The 22187-nt window shown below is 41.2% G+C and overlaps 1 protein-coding gene across 3 annotated transcripts in view; it reads left to right on the top strand.

Moving 5' to 3' along the window:
• The window catches only part of LOC123035789 (ADP-ribose glycohydrolase MACROD2-like), a 139167-nt gene that overhangs the window by 43158 nt on the left and 73822 nt on the right, over positions 1-22187 (top strand). For all 3 annotated transcript variants that reach the window (XM_044454377.1, XM_044454378.1, XM_044454376.1), the window contains exons 3-4: positions 6656-6718; positions 11502-11567. In XM_044454377.1, the coding sequence (XP_044310312.1) occupies positions 6656-6718; positions 11502-11567 (129 nt within the window). The remainder of the gene's footprint in view (positions 1-6655; positions 6719-11501; positions 11568-22187) is intronic.

The raw sequence follows: 22187 nt of genomic DNA, 5'->3' as shown, positions 1-22187 counted from the left end.
CACCTTCAGTTGGGTTTATACTACATGAACCCAGTGACGTCCTTCAGTGATAAGCCACTCTCTAACTACACTTAACCCATATGGAACCCTTGAAGTAGGTTATCATGTCCACTGAATCCAAGCTATAAGGACTTCCCAGGTGTTTGTTTTGCCAACATCTGGGATAAATAGTTTATCTCAAAGTCAATAAGCCAGTTCTAGTCATTTTTACCACCAAAAGAAGCAGATCTTTAGTAAAGCGGATGAGTTTTAACTGCCCCTTCAAGAGAAGCCATTCCAAAATATTTTGCATTACAACAGGGATAGCTCTCAGCAGTACTGTGAGAATTGCATCTAAAGGAAACATGAATGTGATGGTGGATGACATCCTTCTCTCAGCTTCCGCCCTGAGTGCTCTGGCTCCACTTCACCATCGCTTAGGGCCATCTAAATGCTCTTGCTCTTTTTTCAGGCATGAGGCTATTTCATGGACCATCCTTCCCTAACCTGATGTCTTCCTGATGTGTTGAACTGTATCCCCCATCTGCCATCCATATTGCCCCGAAACACTGGCAGCTGCAGTTCACCATATCTGGACATTCTCAGATTGGAGAAGGCTGCCATGGACTATACCTATTGCCAGATCAACACGTGCCCAGATAGACATCCTGGTGGATTCATCAATCCATTAAATCCACAGGTGGTCTCCGCATCTTTCTGGGAGCTGATTTTGCATTATGAATGAAGGGTAGACTAGCTCTTATATGTTTTTGTTGCCACTTGAGTGTAGCTCCATCTCATGCTACCTGGGTAACCTTTGAACCTGGGAGATCACTAAGAATGGCCTTGTGAATTTTTACGTGCAATGTAAACATCACTCATTTGGGGTGACATGAGTGTTGGAGGAGCTCCATTCTCGGGCCTGCACCCCCATAATCTCCTGGGCTATATATATTAAGGAGTGGTGTGAGCATTGACGGTATTGAAGAGGTGCCCCTATAGCAAAAGAACTACCCCCAGTTCACCCCAGTGCACAAGAGCCTGCCCAGGTCATTCTGAAATGTAACACAAGAATCTGCCCTAACTGAGGTGCTCTGTTGTTGTTTAGGCTACCGGCATGGTGGGACACAGCCTCCAGCACCCCAGCATTGCTTAAAAGCTGTGGCAACAAAGGAAAAATTAAACAGGCAGCGGGCTGCAAAATTTTTTGGCTTGTCATGTCCGTGATGGGATCAGAAAACGGCGTGACAATGCATTCTCCTGAGGGCTCTTACAATGAAAGTGGAAAACGCTGAAATCCTCTCTCCTGTTTTAGCTCTGAGATTGCCTTCTGCTTTCTACACAATTCCTGTTCATCCCAGTCTCCCATCTGACCTCCATGCTGATCATTGCCTCAGCTGTTTCAGTTGGGGGCTCCTACTGCAGCATTCATTTGGCCTTGCCTCCATGCATACTAGATTCCACTCCTTAAAAGTGGTGGGAAAGTATGCAGGCTTTAGCAAGTTTCGTTATTTTCTATTTTTGGAGGAGCCTTGTGAGTGAAACAGCTGCTTATTAAACACTGGGTTGACTGCTGCCTTTTTCTTTTTCTATGAGCTATAAATGTGTCTACTGACTCTTAAAATTCTTTATAGGAACTGACAAAAATAAGGAAAAAGAATAGACTTCTAATAATAATCAGTGGCCAGTCTGAGGAAGGAAAACAAAGCCCTGTGCCAGCAATCGGCAATCCAGTGGCTGCTGTGCTTATTTCATCTGTGCTGCGCTGCCATAACGTGCAGGCTCCTGTTTTTAAATTGTTTCTTTCTCCTCAGAAGGGCAGACAGATGTTTCTGTTTGATGATGGATATAGCTTGGAACCTTTTACATTTGTGAGTCTAAAATGACACACGGTGTCATGCACTGCATTTGCTATCGCATTCAGAAGAGATGACGGATGACTACAGATCAATCATCATTAAAAGGCAGTGAGAAGTAGATCTTGTGAGGCAATTGTCACCTAAATAAAAAAAATATATAATTTCTACACCCTACTGTAGCAGGGAGAAGGAACAGAAGATATTGTCAAGCTGAAGGCAAAGGGGGAAAAAGATATTTTTATTACTAGTATGTCATCAGGACAGATGCCAGGCAATACGTTTGGATTTTCCATTGCCTGCTAGAGAATGAATGAGAGAGGGGGAAAATAAAGCCAGGGAACAGATACATATTCCTGCCTCTTTGCTTGAGACATGCACTATTTAAAACCTTTCCATTTGCTTTGCTACTAGTGTCGGTAGACAGAAGTCATTAGGAAAAGGTTCTTCATCAATAAAAGATGTTCAGCGAGAGACTGTCATTTGCAAACATGTTTTTTTCTTTTAAATATTTGTTGAGATTTGAAAAGGGGCTTCTTTAAAGCTGCGTAGTATTGCCATATAACTTCCCTATCTCTCTATTTTCATCTCCTTTGTTGATCCACTAACCCTACCCCCTTGTCTATACATTGCCAAATAATTCCCTTTAGCCATATGCTTTTGGTATCATTTTATGACATAATGCATTTCACACTGCATATGTTAATGCTGCTGATTTAATCTCTAGTGCAGTTTAATAAAGTCACACAACAGAATAATTTCCTCGAGCATTACTTGAATAGCTGTGCAGCTTCTATCACTACTTTTCCCAGGTGATGTTCTTATAGCTTTGTGGAGGTGCAGTTAGAAAGTGATTCTTTTAATCAAGAAAAGGTCAGGTGTGTGTCCATCTACCAGTGCTTCGGGTAGGGAGGCACCGTCACTCGTGCCTCTGAGACCGTTATGTGAAATTTTGGGTGTTACAAAGATGTACATCTCCCTCTGTTTTTTGCTTACCAGTCTTGTGAATGGCCATGATACATAGTATCATGTCCTGGAACAATTTTGAAAGGTACAGTGAATAGTGACATGGTCTCTCCAGGTGCTCAAAGTGGGTATATTCATTCTCAGCCGAACCATGCATGTGTGCGCCTGTGTGAGAAAGAGAGTCTGCATTGCTGGATGGGTAAGAAAATCGAAAACTATTGTTGTGTCACTGACGGCTGAAATGTCTCTACACAGCATTCTGGGTTGTGGTCGCCACTTTGGACTTATTTATCTTCTGTGACATTTGTTCCCATTCAGGTGATATGCTTGGAATTAGCCAGAAATAGTCATTTGTTTCACACTGATAGTAACAATCTGCCAAGAGAGTGCCTTGGCATTGACAGAATACTTGTTTAACCCTTATTAAAAGCTTTTGTATGCCATCCTATTATACAGAATCTCAGGAAGGCTTACAATATTTAAAAGAACAATTAAAACAACAATTTCTAATAAATAATAAAACAGAACAAACAATAAATCACAAAGCAAACAGAGCAACTGAAGGTTAAAAGTTGTTAAATTTTAAAATACTGTTTAAATAAAAAGGATTTGGCCTAGTGCCAAAAAGAGTATAAACTTGGTGCCAGGCATACCTCTCTGGGAAGTACATTTCAGAGTTTGGGCGCCACAGCAGAGAAGGCCCTACTCTGAGCTGATGACCTTTTTACCTCTCTTAGAGAGGGTTCCCGGAGCAGGGCTTCTCTCGCAGATCTTAAGGGGCATGAGGGCATATAAGGAAGGAGATGTTCCTTCAGGTATCCTGGTCCCAAGCTGTTTAGGGCTTTATAGGTCAAAACCAGCACCTTGAATTGGGCCCGGACTTCAACTGTAAGCCAGTGAAGCTGATAGAGGACCGGCGTTATGTGAAAGCAATGGCCGGTCCCCATCAGCAGCCTGGCAGCTCTATTCTGTACCAGTTGCAGTATCTGGACCGTTTTCAAGGGCAGCCCCATGTAGAGCGTGTTACAGTAATCCAAGCAGAGTTGGCCAATACCAATAGATTACTATTGGCAGATAACATTGCTTATCTGCCAGCAAACTAAAAATGCTGCATCCAGCATGGCCAATAGTGAGAAATGCTGGGAACTGTAGTTCCTCTGGAGGACAGCAGGCTGGGGAAGGGTGGTTTGGATGAATGCCACACCACAATGGCATTTATTCCTTTACTGGAAGATTGCGCTTATGTATCACCATTGTGTTGCACCCTCCCCAATTCTGCGACTGTCCAAAGTGCCTAAACTGGCATCATGCAAGGGCTGCAGAGCTGTGAACCACCCAACTAAGCTGTTGCTGTTATGCGCTGTCAAGTCACCTCCAACTTATGGCAACCCAATGAATGAAAGCTCTCCAGAATGTGGCATCCAGGACAGCCCTGCTCAGGTTTCTAAATGCAAGTCTGTAAATTCCTTTATGGAATCAATCCATCTCTTATTTGGTCTTCCTTTTCTTCTTTTGCCTTCAACTTTCCCTAGCATGCTTGTCTTCTCAAGTGAGTCTACTCAGTTGAGATGCACAATATTAAACAAACAAACAAAGTATAGCAAATCTATAGTCAGAATGCTTGAATTCAGCCGTGCTGAAACACTCTCTTATAAGTGCTACTGGTGAAAAATGCAGTAGGACACAATTAAAAATGTTGGCATAAATAATGCTTCATGGAAGTACAAAAGAAATATTTATGTTCTCATGTGGATTTACTTTAACTTCCTACACATTTCCAGTCGCAGAGTGCTAGAAATACTGATTTATTGAAGGCTTATGATCATCTGTGTAATGTGGGATACAATGGATAGACAGACGGATGGATGGATGGATTCATGGATGGATGGATTACAGGTTGAAAGCCCACTGAAGTACTGAGAAATTACTATAGCTCTCTGTTCATTTGGGTTGGTTGAAATCAGTATGAGATGTTACAAGCCAGGTAAAGGTTCAGGGTCTCCAACATGACTCCACCAAGTGTGATACACTGACACTAATTTATACCAGTTGAGAATCTTGCCCCCAGTGCCAGTCTCCAATCGGGAAACATCGTAACTGCAGGATCTGTAGTTCAGAAAGGAAAGGAAATGCTTCTACACCAGTGCCACCTTCTGGTTGTTAATATGCATAGTAGGGAAAGAACAAAAGCAAGATTTTTTTTAAATGACTTGTTTGCTATACAATAATAAAACCTTTAATGGGGCGCACCACATTAAATTAGTAGATGTCCTTCCTTCCTCTTCTTCTCTCCCAGTATTTTGTCACAGTCTTCTGAAACTTTGGGCTTTTGGATGTTAGGACATTTTAGATGGTAAAGGAATCGCATATCTAAATTGCAGTGCTGAAAATGATGCAGAGCAGGAGATACAATCACAACAGTAGAGGAACAGGACTGATGTCGAACATTACCAAACCATTTGCAGGATCAGCTGGTATGCATCTGGAAATGAATTTTACTCAGTTCATTTTTCAGATAAGTTTCTAGCATTCCATTTTAGACCGGATTCGTAGTATGCATGTGTTTGTTCTGTGTATATTTGGCAACATTGTTGATGCAATCAGTGTGCAGTTTTATGGAGATGGCCGTCCCAACTTAGGAGCTCTGGACTGCTGAAACTGAGGTTGCCTGATGCATTCTCAGTGTAGTTTGAGAAGCTGGTGCCTCTCTGTGTGGGATCTTCATACTGAAACACTGCTTTGTTATCTGGGATTCAGGAAACGAGGGGAAATGTAATCTGTGGAGGCCAGAAAGGCTGCTCCAGCAAAGGTAACCTGGCCACAGTGCTGTATCTTGTTCCACAGTGCCACCTCATGCAACCTTGAGATCATTCGTCATGCTTCTTATATCATATATGAAGCATTTTGGAAGGGTTCAGGTAGAAGGCAAAAAACCTTGATAGTCCGATGCAGTATTTCTGCATGCTACACAGCCATGATTTTAATAAGTTTCTCGTGTTTGAAACTGTAGAGATGTTAAGATGCTTTCAAGAATTATCTGTTTTATTATTTTTCATCAGAAAGACAGTGGCTTGGATCCCAAACTGTGCAAAGTGTTTCTACTCAATGCAGAAATGCTTTTGTCTCCTCCTCCAGCATCTTCCTCCTGAAGACAGGGGGATTCTCTGGAATAGCATGGAGGAAGGGGCAGGCTACAGCTGGGTAAAATGTGTAATATTCCAGTGTCGTGTACTGAAGCATCTTCCACTTCTGCAGGAAGCCAGGCTTGGATCTGTGCCCATAGAAAGAAACCACAGATACAAATCCGCCTGTCTGTTAGAGCAGGAGTGGGCAGAAAATAAAACGGCAGTTGCTCGGGACTTCAGCGCCCAGCATTCCTGACCATTATCAGTGCTGGCAAGGGTTTTTGAGAGCTAAAGGTCCAGACATCTGGAGATGCAACTTCTGTTCACTCCATGTTAAGGAGTGAACTTTATGAGATTCTGGGGAGTTGGTAATTGTACCTCATATTAGAAGATTTCTGGTTTTAAAGACACTGCTATCTAATTTTGAGAAATCTTTGAATCTGCCGTACTATTTGAGAAATGGATGTTAAACATTAACGATGAGTTGCTTAAGTCCAGATGTATGTCATGCCTGGAGAAGACCCATTAAAATTTATGGGACTGGCATTAGTCATGACTAAATTAAGTCGCATTGATTACTTTCAGTAATTCTTCACTTTTGGTCAAATGCTACTTTTCTTCATCATTGGGCATAAACTTTCCATAGTTGCTACAGTTCATTTCTATGTTGCCTCTTTAAGTAAGAGAGTATGTTAAATAACTTTTTGGTTGCTGTTTTTTGTTTGGTAGATGACAACGACACTGAAGCTAAGCCAAGCACTGACGAAATTGAGAGTCAGAGGCAAGAAGCAGGTTCGTGTTGTCCTGAATGCCATTAAAGCCTTCTGTCACCAGGCTTCCTTTACCTTGGTGAACAGTAATCCTAGTCAATGCTATTGACGGAACACGTTTGTACATTTTCACCAGATTAAGTCAGGGTTTGTTCTGCTCTCCCATTGGAGACCAGAGCTCTATTCATTATGAATGAATGTATTTCTTCTAGCCCAGGAATGTAGTTATTCTTGTTAGTAACTGACAGCGTGTTCACTTCCTAAGGTGGAATAGATCCTAGAAACCCTTTAAATGGAAAATGTTTATGGCAGTCTTGTATAAGGTTCACACATCAAAGGAAGACAGGAATGTGAAAAAAATGAGCTTGTGGAAATAAAGGATCTCTTCAGTCTTTAAGAAGACTGCAGTGTGATATCTTTATTGTGTATATTTACCTTGTAAATAACTATTTTCTGCACAGTGATTTTCAAATTGGAATACGTCTTTCAGAAAGGGCCAGTGGACAAAAATTCAAATCTATTCCACCTGAGGATCCAAGCTCATAAAACAACGCTATGAAGAAAATATGTTTATTCTGAATTGTACCTTAAAAAGTGAACAGTTTTGAACAGAAAAACATGCTGAATTCAGAATGGATTATTGTCTTTTTTCTGGTTTTGGGTGATGTTCCGATTTTTGGTGGTGGTATGGATTTTACCTGCTGTGACATCGTCAGAAAAAATTGACAACTTGAGCCAAACTATCAAAGTAATTAAAGGGACAAGTAAAAATGGCTGTGAAGCCCTTCCTTAATTAAAAAGGCAATTCTTAATACTGCATGTGTTCTATTATACCTTGAAGAGTATACTCTCTGCCCTCCTAAGCAGCACTAATGGTACATTCTGTTGCTTGCACATACTTAATTCAAGTAGCATGACCCATCTTCTAGTGAAAACTTTTTCTCTCAGCTCTGAAAGCTTTTATTAATACCTGGAAGCTACAGCAGGAGAGGGCCAATCACTCAACGCAGCAGAGCGAAGCAGCCAAACCATCCAGCCTACATTACGCAGTCATTTTGTCTGTGCATACTGCATTGTGGCTGTTTCTAAAGAGTTGAATTTATGTTACAGCAAAATCCCCTCCATCCCTACCCCTTGTTATGGTCTGCAGGAGAAGAACTGTGTATGAAATGCTATCACTATTCCACCATAGAATTCCGCTGACTCCGATTATTCAGCTGTTTATTCACCACAGTTGCAATGTTCTCCTGAAGCATTCAGATTTAAACTGGCTTTCTTTATCTGCCCATCTTTTATCATGGTTCTTTTATGCCTGCTTAGCAAGCATTTGAGCATGTGCAGTCATGCACTCAGTTGTTCGTTGGGATAATGTAAATAAACCTCCTCATTTTAAAAGATGGCAGGAACCCTCATTCAAGTCCAAGGTCAGTTTTTTAAAACGATAGCTATGTTATCACAATGATTAGAAATAGATATTAGATGCAGTTATTTTACAGTGATTTTTTTCTCTTTGGAATGCCCGCACCCCTACCCCAATATGATGAGATTTAAGCTTAACCAAACTCCAGAAATTTTACTTCCAGGAGCCGTTAAGTCTCAGATCTCAGCATGTGGGGTCATGTAAAGTGTCCACTCTACCAAAGCAACAGCTAAAGAGTCAGATCATGTGGATTTTATCACATCAAAACTGAAAATTAGGAGGGAGCTTTTGGTTTATGTCTGAAATAAGAGCTCTGGCAAACAGGGCCAGACCTTCAGTGACTGGAGTTTGGGCCATGACGCATCTATAAGACCTTTCTCCTTGACTGTTTTACTTGCAACTCTTGAAATGTCAGAAGAAAGTTCATAAGAAGAGTCCTTCTGGCTCAGACCCTCTGGCTGTGTATTCCAGCATTCTGTTCCAGGTGAGCCAACTCGACGCCTCATGGAAGCCCCCAGGAAGGACATGAGTGCACCAACACCCTTTTGCTCATGTTTCCAAGTGACTGGGATTATTCAGAAGCATATTGCCATCATGACTAAGACCTATTTATTGCCTTTGCCTCCATGTTAAGCTGTCCAAGTTGGAGACCATCACTACATCTTGCAGCGTAGTACTACACTTTGTGCACTGTGAAAAATTCTTTTGTTGGCCTTGACTTTCCCTCATTTAGAAGAAAAACTTCTCCCTATCCAGTTCCTCACACCATGCAGAACTTTAAATGCAGCTGTCATGTACCCCTTTATTCACCTTTCCGCTTATTTAAAAAAGGCCCAAAGATTGCATAGGTCTTTGCATAGGTCGGGTTGCTCCAGACTCATTACCCTGTTGGGTTTTTCCCCCTTTAGGACATTCCCTCACCTTCATTTCATGTCAAAATGTGCGTTGCATATGTTTCCCCATATAAGGAAGGCCACGTGAGGTCTTGCAGGTACTGCTTCCTCTTCCTGCCAAGATTTCCCTACAGCCAGAGCTATCTAATTATCTGTAAGTGGGAAATCTCATAAATCCTGTCATGAATGTGAATGTTGGGTGCCATGTTCTAATGCTTTTCCATGCCACATTTGCTTCTTTCTACCCTGCACTTTCTGCACCATTTGGAACATTTGATTTGGCACCATTATGCTGCAAGTGGCATATCTGATGAACAAAAAAGACTCAAGTACATTTTTTAGATGATTATGATGACTCCACTTAGGAGGTGCCATTGCTCACTCAAGAACATATTAGTGTGCATATAAAGTTTTATGAAGCCTACTTTTTGTTAGTATGCTAAGGTTACTGTAAGAAAAATCATCTTATTTATTTATTTAGTATTATATTTTATAGACCTTCACTCAAAGAAGTTTTCAGGATGTTATCCACAAAAATGAAATATTAAATAAAACTGTACAAACCAGTAACCAGTACAGTAAAATTGAGAGACACTAAGATACTTCAACCGGCTTAAAATATATATACAGTTGCTGTTGTTGTGGGCCATTGTCATCTCTGACTTATGGCAGCCCCATGAATGAAAGCCCTTCAAAATACCTTGCCTATGACAGCCGCATTCAGCTCTTCTAAGTCAACATTGTGGCTTCCTTTATGGAGTCAATCCATCTCATACTGGGCAGCTGCTTCTTCTGCCTTCAGCTTTTCCTAGCATGATTGTCTTCGCTGGTGACAGCCTCAGTTTTGTAATTTTTGTTCTAGGGAGAGTTCTGGTTTCATTTAATCTATGACTCACTTGTTCATCTTTCTGTCAGTCCAGGGTATTTCCAAAGCTCTCCTCCAGCACCACGTCTCAAGACATCTCAATTTTCTTCCTGTCAGCTTTGCACACTGTCCAGTTTTCACACCCATACATTGTGATCAGCGATACAGTAGTGTGGATGATCTTGACCTTGTTCCCCAGTGAAAAGTCATTACATGAGATTATCTTTTCTAGTTCTTTCATTTTTGCCCTTTTGTGTCTCAGTCTTCTTTGAATTGCATAGCTGCAGTCTCTCTGTGAATTGATGATTGAGTCCAAGGGATGCAAGATCTTTCATAATTTCAATTTCTTCCTTCTTGGCAGTAAAGTTGTATACTTCTGTAGTCATGATTGTTGTTTTCTTAATGTTCAGTTACAACCTGCTTTTTTACTTTCTTCTTTCACTTTCATCAGTTGTTTTTTCAAGTCATTGCTGATTTCCACAGTAATGTAGCATTATTTGAACATCTTGAATTAGTGATGCATCTTCCACCAATTTTCACTTCTTCCTCTGATCCTGATCAGCTTTCTTATGATATTTTCAGCATGCAATTTGAACATATAAAGAGATAAAATACAGCCTTGTCTGATGTTTTTTCCTATGGGAAACCATTCTGTTTCTCCATATTGTATCCTAGAACTTGTTTTCCACAATACAGGTTATGTACATCATGACAGTTAAGTGCTGAGGCACACCCATTTCTTTCAAGACCTTCCATAGTCTCCTTGTAATCCACTAAGTCAGAGGCTTGGCTGTGGTCTCTAAAGCAAAGGCTGAATTCAAATTGACCATTTCTAGCCATTAAAAATATTTAAATCCGCCTTTGAAAAGTATATGGTGTTGGCACCAGGTATACCTCCAGCAGGAGGGTCTTCCAAAGTCAGGGTGCCACCACAGATAAGTCTCTCTCTTCATTTGAATAACAGAGGATTGAGTTATGGAGATGTAGTGCTTCTAGAATAGCTGGAAATTAGCAGAAACCTAAATCTCTGGAATGGGACAGCCTAGAAACAGCCAGCTGTGCGACCTGAACAGCTAGTGAATCTAGCCGTGTTGATCTGTCTTAATCCAGAAATGAGTGTTTCTGTTCATTTTGGGGTTTCTTATACGGAGCTTTAAATCTTCATTGCACAAGTACTTGTAGCATGTCCTGCTTGAGCAATGAAACCAGCTTATGCAGCAACCCCATTAGATACTGCTCTAAATATCAGAATAAACATCTTTCTCAGTGTGAACATGGGCAATATATTTCCATCATGCCAAGCAAACAATGGACGATAAAAAGAAAGCTATTTAAGAATGCTGTGAACTAGAACTAGTAAGCTCTTACTAAGTGTAAGAATAGTGTAAGAACTATTCTGGTGTAAGAAGCAGAATAGTTACGGTCTGTGGACCTCTCATGTGCATCCACATTGGAGTCAAGGTTGTTTACCTTTGCAGAGTAGTCATTGTCCAATGGAAGCGAAGTACAAAGGCCTACCTAATGAATGAATAACTTATGCATTCGAGAGCATGTGTGACAGCTTATGAGCATTACTAAATTCAAATTGTAAGCTAATGCGTATAATTTTTCTCTTTAAAAAAAACAGATGAGGCAAAACTGACAGCTACAAACAGTTCAACAGATGGAGGAGAGAACCTATGCAAGGAAAAAGGTACAAGATAACAAAACTGGCTTTTAAAAGAAGGATCAAATCCCCAAAGGGGATTTTATGAAGCAGTATTTTCTGTTAAGCCTAGGAAAACCTGAACTCAAACTTTAAAGGCCAGATGTCAGATAAACACTTCTGGGATGTCTTTTAGAAAAGCCTTTTTAATGAACCACTTGGCATTGTAGCTGTGCCAGTGGGGATCAATGCCATGCATTTTCAACTACAACCATTATGGATTTTCCATTTCAAAAAGTATCTTCTGGTTCATAGGAAACTCTGCCGCAGATATGTGTGGGAATGTTCACACAGAGAAATGTATGCAGGTCTCTATCAGTGGCACAGTGGAACACTTCACTTACCTCCATTGCAAAATGGCAAAAAAAGGAAAGATCATGCAAAGTTGGAGAATGAAGGCACAACTGAGAGAGGAAAAATCATATTTATTTTGTGTAAACTGTGCTGGGCACTCTGATCATTTAAGCCACAATTAAATATTTAAAAGTCACCAGAGGGGGGACAAATGACTGCAAGTTTAGAAAACAGAGAGACCAGCTAATTTAAATGCTTCCAGCTGAGTTTTATCTTGTCATGTTGTTGGTTTTCAGCAAGTAGAGAGGCACAGAATCATACTGTTCTTCATTCTTGCTTGGTATCACACCATTAATTGCTTGCACTTTCTTTTAATTCTTCTGGGTATGTGGGAGATAGGTGAGGAACGTGATTTACCAATTCATAGTTGCTGATAAACAGATTATTCAAAGCAGAAATCCTCATGTTTAAGGTTTCAACCTTCAAGTGTGTGTGTGTGTGTGTGTGTGTGTGTGTGTGTGTGTGTGTTCATGTTTTAATCTGTAAGGATTCTTTTTATTGTAAAAGTTATTCTGAATGTTCTCTGGGAATGGTGAACTTTTGCCTTTTATTTTCTGAAATATATTTTTAAAATATTTTTATAATGGATACTTGCAGATTATCTTCATATTAAGCTTCTGTTATCAACATCTGAACTATTTATAAAATGCACACTTATAAATTCAGCTACAGTAAGTAATGTTCATAATGCTGTAAGTCTAAGTGATAAAGCTAATTTTATGGTGTTGATATTTTTGGTTGGGTTTCTCTTCCCCATCCCTCAGTTCCTTATTTGTGAAATTTAAAATGCTCCATTCAGCTCAGTCGTTGCTTGCCTTTTATCTGGGCAAGCAAGTTGTAAAGCAAATACTACCTTGAAGGTGATTTCAATCCTTGGGGTTCAGGTGCTGACAGGCATCTAGTCTCCATTCCTGCTTGGCTATCTCCTTCCAAAAAGGACTGTTTCTCTTCCTCTCCTCCAATTGATTCAGCTTTTCTGTACAGCCTACAAACTACAAAACTTGAAAGCTTACTTCAGTTTGAGAATATCAGTTTGCAGCTGCAAAACAAATGCAAACTTTGGCAGATATTCTCAAACTGAAGAAGGCTTTCAAGCTTGCACCAATTCAGGAGGATGTTCCCATCACTTGCAGGCCCCAACTTTGTCAATACAAAATGGTGACATGTCTTTTCCACCCCAACAGCAGCCATACCTTTGTTGGCTTCCCCTGCAGTGGGGCTGCTCCTCCTGCCTCTTAGAATTCATGCTACAGCAAGGCCCCAAAAAAGGCCTCGTGTCCCACTGTTCACAAGTAACATTTCCCTATTATGAATTAGTACAGAGTCTAGCCACTTGGGTGGAAAGATCCAATACTATGCCCCAAAGCAAGTGGTTCCAAACTTCCCAAGTCAAAATCCTCATTATCAGGCTCTGCAATGCACAGATAAGAAGCTCCTTCTCTTCAGGAAAGGCCATACAATCCCAAAGGCCCTGATTATGTGCCTTCATCTCTAGAATACCCTCTGGTTTGAATCAGGACCAGAATCATTTTAGCTGCCCTGTGATGCCTTCTTCCAGCACAATGTGATGAAAGAAGGGCCAAGGGAGGTGTCCTTTGGTCCTTTTACAGGACACAGCTTGGGTCTAACTGTGAATTTCAAACTTACTCCTAAAAGCAGCAGCCAGGGATATGAGTCAGAAGGCTGAACACCACTCTTGCAGATGTATTTTGCCACTACTATACATTTAAGCCATATCACCAAACAGGAATCTGTGTAAAGTATTTCTACCTCGCATAGCTCTCCAGCCTTCAGAATCCACAGTATCTCTATCAGTATTGTTATTTCTTAGATTCTTAGAAACATTTTTCAACAAAGACTGAGGGTATCTTTAGCATGACTTTAATCTTGGAAGAGTGGCAAAAGTACCCACTGATTCAGTATTTCTTTAGACCCAGTTTTTCTTCTCCTCAAGTGTAAAAGAGAACTTGAAGGAGATACCTCCTTGTGCCAGTCAGCAGGATGTAAAAGAAGGATGGGAGTCTTCCATGCCAACCACATTATAGTTTGTTCAAGGTGAGGCTCATGAAGCAAAGAGTGCTAAAGCTCAACAGGAAAGAGAGATTGGGTTGATTCTGTACCATATATCCATAAATGTTATTTTCTATAAAATAAACAGTCTCGGCCTTGCCAGAGAGCCAGTGTTTGCCCCAGCCAGTCCCAAGAGGATGCTTCTCAGCTGTCTCCTCTTCCTCTTGCTGCCTGCCTTCCCCACAGATGTGTCTTGCCGTCTCTGCAACCTGCCCGCCAAGGCTTTCCTGCATTGGAGATGAGCCTTCTGATTTTCTGATCCCTGGCCACTACCTACTAATGATATTTATCTGATCTGTCTCCTCACAGCAAGATCCAATTAGTTCTGTGAACTCTCCTTGTCAACTCAAGTCCTGCTTAAGCAGGCACACATGCATTCCAACTCTCCAAGGCAAGTGCAGACCTTATCACAATGTCTAGTCAAACCAGACAAAAGACGCATGCAAGCGGCTGTGCTGGTCCATTAAGGGGGGAAATGAAAAGTAACGGTGGCTTTAGTGGGACCAATGAAACCTTTACAGAAGGGGCAAAAACATTTAAGGAGAAATTAAGATTTGGAGTAATAACCAAACTGTGCCCCAGTGCTAGTGCTAACCATGCTGCGACATTGGCTCAGTATGATTGGCGCTTGACAGAGCAACAGGAAAAGACAGCGTGCCACCAGATCTCAGTGGCGGATTGCTGCTTTCTCTCATCGCCCTACCAATGCACTGGTTTATGCTAGCAGAGCTTCATTGTCGTTAGCACTGGTGATGAATGATCATATAATGCCAAATGGGGATTCTGTATTTTCGGTCTTCCCAGTAACAACATAAGGTTAAATATTATTCTCATTTGCATACAAAATCAATCTTTGAAACCTTAATCAGTGGCCTCTTCATTCAATCTAATAAGTGTATAACCTGTTGGCGAATCATGAAAACCTTGTTTTTTCTTTAAAAAGAACTACAGGGATAGAGGTTTAAATTGCCAAATTACAGAGGAAGAATAATCTTGAATATTTAGTAATATGCTGAGCAGGTTGATTGGCTTCCATTTAAAAGATTTCTTTAAAATAACAACAATCTAGTGTATCAATGGCACAGTTTAAATTCTGTTTAAATATGTTCCAGCATCGTTGATATCATTCGATGCCACTGGTATCATTATCAACATAGACTTTGTGCCTATTTTCTGGATATGTCCACGCATATAAATATCTTTTCATAATCTTTATACGCTGCTCTGCTGGGTGAAAATGATGAGAGATGCTTTCCAAGATACTGGAGAAAGCAGATTTATATCCTTTATCACAAGTCAGACCTGGATAAGTATAGGATATTTTTGATGCTTAGAATACCTGTCCAGAGGCGAGTTTGGATGCATACTCTGGGAGAGAAAGGTTCTGTATCACATCAGCAGTGATCCCCTTCCTTGTCAGTTCCTCAGTGCCCTGATCAAACAGAACGGAGAGCGGGGATAGTGTTTTGTCAGATTATGCAGCCCTTACACATAATGAATTAATTCTAATTCATTACAAGTTAATAAAAGAGTAATTGTACATTTGAAGGTCAACTAAATTAAATCATATGTTAATTAATCTTAACAATAAAGTACCAGTTATTATATTTCCAGGTAGTCATGGAAGCCTAGGTTCCTTTGGGATGTCTGCATCGAACATGCTTCCTGTTTTTGAGTACTAAATCGAAGTCAAGAAGGTGTCAGTCATCCAGAAAATAGGTTTTGTTGAAATTATGAGTGAGAGTTATTTGTCTCAATCAGAATTTAATCTTGTCAAGCTCCTTTTCAGATAGTAATAGATATTTATATAAGTGCATGTACAGCCTAAATTCTTATTTATTGGTTCACCAGGAATATTGAAAAGCTTAGGAGAAATAACTTAAACTAAGTATGAAATATACTGGTGTGTGCATGTCAGTAAATAATGTTATGAGAATGGAAGATTTCAAGGCAACTTCTTTTACAGGGTTTCTTTTAGAAGGAGGGTTCTCCCTCCCGAGAACAACCTCTTATCAAGGAACTTTGTACATGGGGTTCTCAATATTCAGAATCACCTTAGGGGAAATGTTGACCCTGAGTTTTAAGTGGTCTTCTGAAAGGAAAAAATAAGACCTGGGCTCAAATCCCCTGTGCTCTGCTTTAACCTGACAGAGCTCTTCTCTCAGGATGAGCCTACGATCAACACAGGAACCCCGGCCCCCTCTGAGCAGCTCCTGCCAAGGTGGTTTGCAGAACAGCAACAAGGAGGAGGACCTTTGCAGTGGTGCCCCTCTGAGATGGACTGCTTTTCTCATGGTGGTTCACTGGGTCCTGACATTATGCTATTTTAAGGCTTTCTTTTGCTTCCAGGTATTTGATAGCATATGATGGGTTTTTAATAGTCTTACTGCTTTTTTAATCAGGTCCTGGGAGTGTTAATGTTAAGTGCTTTTGCTTCAAACTGTTTTGTATGTCAAGGTTTTTATATGATGTTTTAACATGTTGAGAACTGTCTGGAGAGCTATGGCTATTGCATAATAAAGAAATTTGAGGGAGCGAGGGAGGGAAGGAATGCCCTCCAGTCAGTAGCTATAGGCTGCAATTTAGTGAACCATGTCACCAGTTTTTAATAGCCAGATGGGCACTGGATCTGTTTGCCAGGCAGCAGGTTTCCATGCCTCAAAACAAATATCCTGTAGCCAGTACCAAAGATACTCTTTAATTGTGTCTGTAGCTTTTTGAACCCTGTCTAAAGATGCTTGATCCTCAGAAAAAGTATGGTGATTTCTAGAAACTAGGCTGACTTCCAGAGTGCCTTGTTTTTGTCTTCCATTTCCCACTGCCAAGATTGCAATGCACAAACTAGGTATGCTCAGAGGACGCCCAACTTCAAAACAAGTCATAAGAGGAATGTACACAAAACCTTGTTGGCATAAGCACAAGCTTTCCTCATTAAATTAAACTTAGGCCATTACATTTTCCTTTACCATATTATAATTCTTTTTTTAATCTTCACAAATTTTATTTAATGTTTCCATTTCTAGATATAACCAGACTCTCACATACAAAATAAATGCCTTAATAACATAAAATTAAGAAACAACAAAGAAAAACTATAAATATGCATACATATATGCATATGCAATAGAAATAAATAAAACACAAAATCCAAATCCATATAAAAAGACCTGGTGCAAGTTAGTAATACAAGTTGAGGTATGCTGATTGTGTGTTGGAATCCTTGCTGAAGTATACTCTCTGCAAGTATATTTGGGAGTATACTCTCTTAAAGTAGACAGGAACTAAGAGAACTTCAACCCATGCCTGATGGTGCACCCTGTACGTACAGCCCTTTAATATGGATCTCTTAGCCTCCATGCATGCGCAGATAGTCCAGTGCTACTGGCTGATGGATCATTTCCACACCCTGGGACTATAATTCAGGAATGCATGGACATTTGTGAGTGGTAATGAAGTCTTCAAGGCAACTTTAATGCACCTAATAATGTCTACCCAGAAAGGAGACACAACTGTGCATACCTACATCATGTGTATTGGTGATGCCTCCGCCATCCCACAAAGCTGGAAAAAGAGAGGTTTTTCTGAAACAGGTGCCATGGCTTCTGTCATGCCCTACAGAGCAATTTCTGTTGTGCAAGGCATAATTTCAGGCCTGGGGAAACATTCCGTATCGCAGTCCCAGTCACCTTCCATTGGCATGACTGGATGTGACACTCTAATTCCTTATTCCAGTCCTCTCTGAATGTCTGAATATCAGGTTTACCATATGTCAGTGCTTTCTCGAAATAGGCAGCATAGCTCTGGCTGCCTGCTAATCAGCTTCCCCAGTAATTCTGAGAAATTCTGAGGCACTGAATGCCACTGGCCCATACAAAATGTGCTTTATTATGTTTTATTTGATGGCTTTGACACTGTGCACTTTGATACAACTGATATCTTCTCCCTAACAGAGAAATTCACAGCAAATGGGATAAATTCATAGTGTCCACCCAAAGCAAAGATCGTTCTCTCAGCCTACTGCCTTCGAAAAAAAAAGGATGGCCTGTGATTTTTCAGGTCAGGGTGGCCCCAAATGGTTTTTTTGGCATGCAAGAAGGGAAAAATAAGCAACCAGTCAACAATTCTGCAGATAAACTTTCTTGGATAAGAGCCAAGCTTGATGCTCTCATGGAGGTGGATATCAACACAGAGGCAGAGGTGTCCAATTACTCCGTGAATGGGGTCATCCTGGATCATATTCAGTTTTTAAGGAGTGGCTCTGGATGTTATCACTATACTAATAACACCCAGATCTACTTCTCTGTACCATCAACTGCTGCTTCTTCTGGATGCAGCATCTCCTCTCTGAATGACTGCCTGAAGCTGATAATGGGCTGGATGAGGAAAAGCATATAGAAGTTGAATCCAGTCAAAATGGGGGTGTTTGCTGTTAGAGGTGTGCCTACTGGTTCTAGATGGGCTCACCCCCCCCCCCGAAAGACCATGTTCCCAGTTTGGGGGTACTACTTAACCCAGCCCTTTGGGTGTCAGCTCAGATAGAAGCTGTGGCCAAGAGTGTCTGTTGTCATCTTCCACTGATTTACCAATTGTGCCCCTTCCTGGAGGAGAATGACCTGAGAACAGTGGTGCAAGCCTAGAATCAAACTTCTAGGCTTGATTTCTGCAGTGTGCTCTACACAGGGCTGCCTTGTGCCTGCTCTGGAAACTGCAACTGGGACAAAATATGGCATGTATGGACTTTGGGACACCATGGAAAGACCACATAGCACCTTTTTAAAGTCTTTGCACTGGCTGCCAGTACATTTCCAGATACAGTACAATTTGTTTGTAATTGTCTTTAAAGCCCCTGATGGCTTGAGCTCAGAGCTCCTTTGCCCACGCATTCTGCCTCACCAGCCAAGGTCCTTTGGGGATAATTGGTGAATTCTGCTTCTGTAAGATTAATGTCAACTACCCAGAGGACTCTGGTTGTCCCTAGACTGTGGAATAGTCTGCAGGGAGAGATGTGTCTGATTCCCCAAATTCCCATCATTAAGGGGGAGTTACAGACATATCTCTTCTGATCGGCCTTCCCAGATTAGTTCTCATGTCAGTTTTATTTAATATGCTGTCTTAGTCAATATTACTGACTGTTGTCTTTAATTACTTGCAAACTGCCCAGAGCCTATGGGATGGGGCAATATATAAATATTAAGATAAATAAGTAAATAAAAGTGCAGAAAATATGTCATATCCTTATTAGTGGCACTGCTCCTTACTCTTCTAGCATGGTGTGAGAGTAGCCCTGTGCATGATGGAGGAATTTTCCATCAACCAAATAGAAGATTTCAATGTTTAAACCTTCAGGCCCTGTCTTTACCCATTTATTGCCCAAACTAGCCTGAGGTTAATATATGTATATTAGCATCTGTTCGGTAAGCACACAGAATGCAAGTAAAATATGTGCTTATTCGTTCATGCACTCAAACTGGGAAGTTCCTAGGAGATCAGGTGGGCAGAGAGTGGCATCAAAGCCTGCTGTGTCCTTCCATGCATCACCTACGTAGAGATGATACACACAGACACCTGCTGCTACTGCTCACCCAGGAAGCCCTCTGCATGCAGCTTTCCTGTAGCGGGATGTTCCTGATCCAGCAGCAGCAGCAGCTGCAGCCAGTACTGGAGAGGAAGGGCAAACAGAGGTAAGAGAAGACTCCCCCCCCTTTTTTTTTAATCCTATTCTGTCCTCCTACATCTGGGCAGGCAACCTGGTGGACCTCAACTTCTTTCAGCCCCAGCCAGTATGGCCAGTGGTCAAGGATTATGAAATCTCTAGTCTGGTGCACACCAGATTGTCTACTTCTAGTGCAAGGTGTTTCAGGTTTGTGTAGTGGTTAAGAGCATGGGACTGGGTCTCAGACGTTCTGGGTTCTAGTCCTACTTAGCCATGGAGCCAACTGGGTGACTTTGAGCCAGTCACAGACTCTCAGCCCAACCTATATAGGATTGAGATCAAGAGGAGGGGAATTATGTAAGCCACTTTAAGTTCTTTGTAAGCAAAAAGGTGGGATATGCATCAAATAACTTACCATGCCCTCACCTGCCAGGTGTATATAAGGGAAGGGGAGATGCAAAGAAAGGAAGGATTCTCTTTCCTTCCCCCATCCTGCTCCTTGAGCAATATGGAGGTGGTAGGCAGAGGAAAAAGTTTCCCTTTTGCTCTGTCCCTCCCTAACCATAAGGCTTTTAGGCTGATTGTCTCCCCGATTAGCATGGTGTATTTTGTCATCTTTATCTGTACGGTGAGAAATAGTTGAATTCTTAACATTCCTAGGATCAGATCTAGTTGATCAGAACATGGCGCTAAAAGAACCTTCTTCCTCTCACGGCAGCATTATCATCCCTGCTGCTTTTTTAAATCTCTTGATCAAAATGTCACTGTTGAAAGAGAGCTAATTTTCTGCTCATAGCTTTAAAAATGAGGTATAATAGGCAAGATTTCTTCATGTTTTGCTCTTCCCTATTTTCCCTTCATACTGTACTGACTTTCCTTGTACCCTTCCATTTGCTGGTGACTCATTTGTCCTATTGTCTTTTGTCTTTTATAAACAACCTTCATGAATGTGGTGACTTTTCCTAACCAGATGGTGAAGCTATTTAAAACTCATTCCCATAGATGATTGGGGAAAAGATGCCATCTACTAAAACCTAGAGCAGCTAGTGTGGCATCTGCCATTCATCCGTCTCAGATGTTACGTCTGTCTGTCTTCCCTCTCGCTTGCTTATTTCAAAGGCAGGATTCAGGATTCAACGATTTCATTTTAGCAATACTGTGGCTGAGGGTAGATTGACATATGGGAACGTAAGATATCTCAGTACTTCACGTGAATGCCTCATCTTCTAAAGCAGATTTTGATGGCGCCACAAGAGAATGTTGTTTGTTGATGACCAAGGGGCACCCTTAGTAGATAGAATCTCAGCATGCCTTTGACAAGCACTGTGGCAGAAACGCTATCCTATGATGCCTGCAGCCCTTCCTGCTTTGAAAGAGGCAATTGTAAGACCATGGCTGAAAGAACATTCTCTTGATCCACCTGTACTAGGAAATTACAGTTTTATTTCCAGTGTACCATTTTTATCAAGTGGGCAATGCTTTTCAGCCTCCAACACCTTTAAATTTCAGTCTGACTTGCTGCCAGTGTTCAGCATGGAAGCTATACCGGTTGTCCTCTGGAATGACCTGGGCAGAAGGTGGTGGCGGGGGGCAGGGGAGGATATAACTCTTTGGATTCTCTTGGATGCTTCAGTGGGTTTGGGCACGGAGCCTTTGGGATCGCCCGTATAACATTTGGAATCAAAAACACTGTATTACCATGGTTCTACTACTACTTGGTCTGTAGGTGGAAGATGGTTCTTGCCCTTGGGAACTTTTCTAAGAAATTCTGCTGAGCACACCATTATTTCCCATGCACCTGCATGAAACTGTAGAATGAAGTCATTCAGGGACCTAGAGAACAGTATCATCCAGATCTTTCCCCCCCCTGCAAAACAACTCTGTGAATAGTTGCCTGCAACCTCTACTAGGCTGGATGAGGATGAAAAAATTGAACCTCTGTCCAGATGAGACAGAGCTGCTCATGGTAGGAGGTGTTGTCAGTCTAGATTTAGTGAATATGATTGATCTTGGAAGAGGTCACACTTCCTGTTAGGGATCAAGGTTACAGCTTGGGAGTGCCTTTAAAACCAATATCTTGATGTCCATGGGATCAGCTGTGTCCAGGAGCAATTACTGAAGTTTCAGGTGGTATGCCAGGCAAACAAAAGTAAGACAAACAGCCGGTCCTCTTTAATGCCTGTTCCAGTAATGTTTTGACTGTAATGCAATCTATACATTCTGTCTGTTAAAACAATTTGGAAATACCAGCTGACCCAGTATATCTTTTGCCAGGTGATAGCTGCAGGTACTATATAGATTAAACGCCATTCTCTGTGATATACTGATTGCCAGTTTATTTCCATGCAAAGTGGTGTTTTTTAATATTTAAATCCCTCAATTCTCCTTAGAATTAGGAGGCAGGAGTGCCCTTTATAACACACTCCCCACCAGAAGACTAAAGATCTATCAGAGATTCATTGCATCTACTAGGAAACTAGAGTTTATAGAGCTTCAATAAACTAGAAATTCATCCCCAGGGAAATTCAATA

The sequence above is a fragment of the Varanus komodoensis genome, unplaced genomic scaffold (genome assembly GCF_004798865.1).
Source record: "Varanus komodoensis strain SLA01 unplaced genomic scaffold, ASM479886v1 scaffold7_3, whole genome shotgun sequence".
NCBI lineage: Eukaryota > Metazoa > Chordata > Lepidosauria > Squamata > Varanidae > Varanus > Varanus komodoensis.
This window is presented reverse-complemented; position numbering and strand designations above follow the sequence as displayed.